This window comes from Pelecanus crispus, chromosome 5, assembly GCF_030463565.1.
Source record: "Pelecanus crispus isolate bPelCri1 chromosome 5, bPelCri1.pri, whole genome shotgun sequence".
Taxonomy (NCBI): domain Eukaryota; kingdom Metazoa; phylum Chordata; class Aves; order Pelecaniformes; family Pelecanidae; genus Pelecanus; species Pelecanus crispus.
This window is the reverse complement of record NC_134647.1, coordinates 23,799,466-23,805,465: the sequence shown is the minus strand read 5'-3', so window position 1 is coordinate 23,805,465 and position 6,000 is coordinate 23,799,466. Positions and strand designations below refer to the sequence as shown.

Genomic DNA, 6,000 nt, shown 5'->3' with positions numbered 1-6,000 from the left:
AGGTGGCGGGGCCCGGCACACGGCTCCTGCCCGCGTTTCAGCTCCTCTGGGTGGGAGCGGCAGCTTTGCAGCGAGGCAGGTTACGGCTGGCGAGCAACACCTCCTCCCTCAGGACAACACCTTCTCCCGGGTCCCCACCGCCGCACCGTCCTGTTCGGGAGAAAAAAAAAAAAAAAACACTTGAAATGAGGCAGACCCCCCTCTCAGCGCCGTACTTACCGCGGCAGCGGGCTGGGCTGGCCCCGGGGCTCCGCTCCCGCCGCCGCGTCTTCCCCCGCGCCCCGCCACCATGGTGGCGGGGCGCGGGGGAAGGCGCGGCGGCCGCCGCGGGGGGCTCCGGCGGGGGCTGCCCGGGAGATCTGAACCGAGGGAAGCGCCGCGGCCTCAGGGGAGCCACGGCGGGGGGGGGGCGGCTGCGGGGCAGGTGCCTGCGCGGGGGGCGCCGCTCCCCGCCCGCCGCCCCTGGGCGGCTACGGCTCGGCTGGGCGCCGGCGGAGCGCGGCGCTCGCTCGGCTCGCAATCGTGTTTGCGCATGACCCCTCCCCGCCTGCGCCCTCCCCTCCCCTCCCCGGCGGCAGCGGCGGCGGCGGCGGCGGCGGGGAAGGTTAGCCTCAGACACAGGCGGCTGATCGGCGGCGGCGGCGGCCGCGGCGACGCAGTGCAGAGGTGCGGGCAGGTTGCGCTGGCCCCGCGCCCCGTCTCTCCCGCGCCCCGCCTGCCACCGGAGCCCGCTCCCCGCCGGCGGCCTCCCCGCGCCGGTGTCGGGCCGGCCCCCCGGCCATGAGCGCGGCGCTGGGTGTCCCCCCGCCGCGCCGCCTCCCCCGCCGCCCCCGGCGGCTGCCGGGCTCCAGGAAAGTAGCTTGATGAGTGTCCAAAGTAGCAGTGGAAGTTTGGAGGGGCCGCCATCTTGGTCCCGGCTCTCCACGTCCCCACCGAGCCTGCAGGGCTGCTCCGCGGCGGCGGCGGCGGCCTCCCAGCTCCACGGCGCGCCGCCCGGCAAGCCGCCCAAGGAAGGTAACCAGCGCGCCGCGGGGCTGCGCGGGGGGCCCGGCCCTCGGGGAGGGGCCGCCGGCAGCCGCCGCCGGAGGCCGGTCCCGGGCTGGCGGGGAGCGGCGGCGGGAGAGGCCGCTGCCCCCGGCGGTGGCGGCGGTGCGGGGTCAGCGCTGGGCCCGCGGGCGGCGGGGGGGAGCCTGGGGCGCCGGGCGAGCGGGGCCCCGCCGCCCCCGCCCGCGCCCCTCGCCGCCGCTCCTCGGCGCGGCGGCGCCTCGTTGTTCCCCCCCTGCCGCCGGGCCGCGGAGGGGGATCGGCCGCGCTCCCGCCGCTGCCGGGCCGGCCGCCCGCCGCAGCTCGCCTCTCCTCCCGCGGCGGCTCTCCTCGGGCGGCCGCTCGCCGCCTCCTCCCCGAAATCGGTTCCCCTCCGCCGGCGGCAAAGTAAAAGTGCTGCGCCGGAGGATGCGGCCGTTGTTGCTGGATGGAGGGAGTCGGGCACTTTTGGCATCATGGAGGTGGGGAGGAGAGAGGGGCCGACGCCGGAGGGCTCGTCCCCGCGGGGAAGGCGCCCTCGGGGGCGGCCGGTTTTACGGCCAGAAGTGACAGGGCGCTTTACGGCCACCACGGAATGACTGCAACTTTCTCCTGTCCTCCATCACGCCTTAGATGATAATATTTTTCTCCTCCCTCCCCTGCTCCTCCCCTCTTGTGTTACACCGACAGCGACAGCAGGGTGTTGTGGGTGTTTGCAGGGAATATCTGTATGAAGGTTATGAGCAAACAAGTCCCTTCGCTATTCCCTTTCGGGTATTGTCTGGTTTTCCTCCTTGCGTTGAAATGTATTGCCACAAGATGTAGCAGTTATACAGCTAGTGAGCTGCTCGGTGCTTTTAGCTAAAATAACTACTTGCTGAACGCCGGTTAGCGGCGGAGGAGAACTTTTACACACGGCTACTTGCAAACCGAGCAGTTGTATAATTTTACTTGATTTGCCCCAGTTTAATGAATACCATGTAGCGTTTCTTGTAGCGTCTGCGAAAGGTCATCGCCCAAGCAGGAAACTTGCTAACTTAAAATAGAAATAATGGTGAAAATGGGGAGTCTTTGTTTTTCAGGTCTTCCTGTGTCTGCTTGCTTGCTGGCTTGCCTTTTTTTTTTTTTTTTTTTTTTTTTTTTTCCCTCTGGTTGATAAGCGATGTAAAGGACTTGGTAACAGGGATTTGACATCCTGAAAATGTATAACGCAGTCCATGTTTCTCCATTTTCCACGCCGGTAGCTGTCAGACTCGCATCACTCTGTGTCACTTTTGCACACGCTCCTGCAGGTAGATTGACATGAAATGCTCTAGAAAATACCTGGAAAGGAATTACAGTATATGTTAAAGATGCTGAGTAAAGTGGCAGGCATTTTGTGCTCGTCTTCTCTGGGAAACTGAAGCTCTTAGAAAAACAACAACCACCGGCCAAATATGTAGTCTAAGTTTATCAAGAGTAGGCTTCTTCAGTGTTGCAACACTTGTTATGAATATGCGTGCATATAATATTCATGTAGAGTGTATACATGAGGGATTTTTGGATGTATTTCAGATACCCGGCATACAAGCCTGATACGATTATTGCAGCACAACTTATGTATCTATTTATTTTAAAGAAAATTGGTGCTCCTTGAGAATCTCTTATTTATACAAGGCAAAACATTTTTGTGAAATGAATTTTTAATGCGATGATGACGATGCTTTTTAGTTTTTTCTTCCTTACGACTCATGCTGTTGGATTTTTCTAGGTACTGTAATTTACATCCTCTAATACAGATTCAGGGGTTACAGAGTAATCAAAACCCTGGTGTTTGCTTGGTACTATGATGCACTGTATTTGCACAGTGTTCCTGGGTCGTGATAATTGTGCATCCTCACTAGGTAGGTTTGTTTGGAAATCAGCATAAGCTGCCAGCCATGCTTGGGTTTATATTTTGCCTTCACGCTTGTGGGATGTTTTCAGCGCACCTTACTTCATGTATGTACATTTTCCAGTGAAGTATCTTGCCTGAAAGCAATAGGCCCTGAAATATAGACATGTCAGTATGTTCATAGACATTGGCTTATATATTTGAAAGAATGATGTCAGCTCAAACTAATCGTGCAATATTTGCAGTACAGTGTATTTATAGGAGTGTTTGCTCTCATTGATTCTGAACTTGTGACACCTTGTGATGTTAACAGAGTTTATGAGCTTTGGAGCAGTGCATGAGGCTGCCAGTCCATACTGGATGAGAGCTGCATCGCTGCTAATGCCTGTGCTGGTTTTGAGCGGGTAATATTTCCTGTTAAGGTGCATTCGGTGCTTGAGTTGAGCTTGTGACCTGGGCGGGCCGTCTCGTTCGTGGATTCAAATCCCTTTGGCTGGCTACTGTGACAGTTAAGCCCACCTTGCCTTCGGATGTGCAGGCCTTCACTGAGTGCACCACGTGTGCTGTGGTTTATCCGACCTTACCTGTGATTCACTGTGAAAGTTTGGCATGAACCCACATCTCTCATATGGGCTTTTAAAGGTTCTGATTTATTAAGAACAGAAACCCCTGGCACCCTGATTTAGTAAGTCCTAAAAATACTTTCTGAAGCTCTAATATGGAAAAAGCAAAAAGAAAAGCTCTGGCATGTATAACTATCGCACAAAGTTATTTTTTAAAAAAATGCAATGCCTTGTCAGTATCAAAAAGGGGCTACTTGGGAAATACAGGTGAAATTAAAGAAAATAATTACTCTTTGAAATGCCCTACAACATTGCAGCAACATTTTTCACTGGATGTTGTCTACTGTACCTTGACTTATAGGGGTATCGTGGCTTAGCTGTATAGATTTGAATCTTATGTTTTAAGGTTTTAAAATGAAAGGGCTAGGGTGGACTTGAATACAACTGCATCTGTACACTTTTATTGTACCAGAACTGTCTCTTGTTTGCATTTCAGTATAGCTTGTAAATGTCTGTAGTTCTGGCAGTTGTGTTATATGCCAATAACTTACATGTGGGATATGTGGTCACTTACTCAAGAGCCCTGCAGTAGATGGTGTCAGGAGTTTAGGAGGACTGTTAGGCAGTATTATTTTACATACAGTATGTGATTGTGTGGCTGAATCTTGTGCCACAGCTCACATAATTGCAATCACACAACTTCATGTTTGAAGTTTCTTGTCTTTTGACTGCTTTTTGTGTGTAACTACAAAGACCAAAGCGCAGGGCTGGGAAATGCTGTTTTATAAATGGGGGATGTTCACACCATTACTGACAAGGTAGAGAGACAGAAGAGATTTTGGGTTATACATATGAGTGTCTTGGAATAGCTTCTCTTGAGGTTGGGGGCAGTGCCACAGTGTATGGTAGTCAAGCGTGACGCTTTGCAAGTTATTTTTTGTGTGTGCTATTGGCTTTGAACACTTTACTAAAAGCAAACCGGAATGCCAAATACAACTTTGAATTACCATGACAGGAATGTGAATTTCAGTTTTCAAATTTGAGCCCAAATTAACATATGATGACAAAATGGTAAACTAACTCATGACATGTATTTGACACTCTTTGAAGAACTAATGTTGTAGGTGTAGCAAATTTTGTTAGTGACTTTTAATTATTTGATAAATGTATATTATTTGTATTTGTTGTTACCTAAAATGTGATTGTAGTTGTCTGTCTAAGCATAAAGGTACAGTTCATTTCCTCCTTACGTTTCCAGTCTAGAAAATGTTTCTAGATGCACAGTTGTGTTACATATGCTACAAACAGTATATTAGTCCATGAATAGGAAAGCTACCTGATCTTACTAAAACTTCCAGGGTTGGGTTTTTTTTTCTGTTGTTTGCTTGTAGTGTAAAAATTCAGCTGCTTTATTTGCTTAACCAGTAAGTTCTCAGTAAGTTTGTTGGTTTTTATCATTCAGCTGTAGATTGACAATGTTATGGATTGGGCTGGTTTATGTGGGAGCTGAGCAGAATGGGAACAGTTCGTGTTTAAAGATGATGGTATATTTTTACTTAGGATGAGCATAGCAATCATAAAAGATTATTTAGGCTGGCTGTAGCATGAGCATGTGTTGTGTAAGACTTTATGTTGTTCTACTGATACGTACAGATTCTAGCTTGCGATATTATTGCTGGTTTTGTTGCAGATGTGGTTCTCATAGTCAGACTGGCTTATGCCAAATTCTTACGAGATTTTATAGCATGCCCAAATGAGAAATGGGAGAAGACGACCTTTTTTTTTAATATGGGACCTTGCTTGGATCTGGTTTTCTAACAGGCAAGTGCTGCAGAGAATAGAGCAAATTAGTACTTGGGTGATTGTTTTGTTTTAATTCTGTTTTAACTTGCCTAGAATGGAATTTCCCATTAACCTATTCCATTTTAAATGGAGAGAGAATCAATATCTTTAAGGACAGGCTGTATTTATTTATTATTATCTCCATTCAAATAAAAAGCTTGTTATTTCTCTCGGGTTTTTTCCCTATACGTTTTTTTTTCTTGGTTGCTTTTTCTTTCAGCAAGTAAATTTTTTTCCTTCAGCAGGCTGAAGTGAACTTGCTTATTAGTAATAACTCTGGTTTGCAATTAGTCTTGACATTTCTTTGGATTTTCTTAGAACCTGGTAATCCTAAATGATTGCAAAATACTGTTGGGACTCCTGAGAAAAGCTACTGTATATATGTGCATCACGGTCAAAGGTCTATAGAATTTTGCTACCTGAAGAATGGAAATTATGGAAATACGACAGGCTTAAATAATCCTTTATGCTTTCTGTGTTCTTGATAGAAGGCTGTGTTTTGAAGTGCTACTTGCTCCCAGTCCAGATTACTCCCATGCTAAATTTCTTGCCCCCATGCCCCCATGCAAGTTTTTTTTACACAAGAAAGTGTTGAAGTTAGTATATCGTGTTTATGCAGTAGAGTATTTCCTGAACTGTAGCTCCCCGAAAACTAAAACATAAAAGCACACAAGGCGGGGAAGAAAAGTTTTGTCTTTA

At 49.4% G+C, this 6,000-nt stretch overlaps 1 protein-coding gene across 1 annotated transcript in view; it reads left to right on the top strand.

Moving 5' to 3' along the window:
* Positions 1–863: 863 nt before the first annotated feature.
* The window catches only part of TLK1 (tousled like kinase 1), a 70,143-nt gene continuing 65,006 nt past the window's right edge, over positions 864–6,000 (top strand). Inside the window, exon 1 of the mRNA XM_075710088.1 lies at positions 864–1,014. Within this exon, the coding sequence (XP_075566203.1) occupies positions 864–1,014 (151 nt within the window). The remainder of the gene's footprint in view (positions 1,015–6,000) is intronic.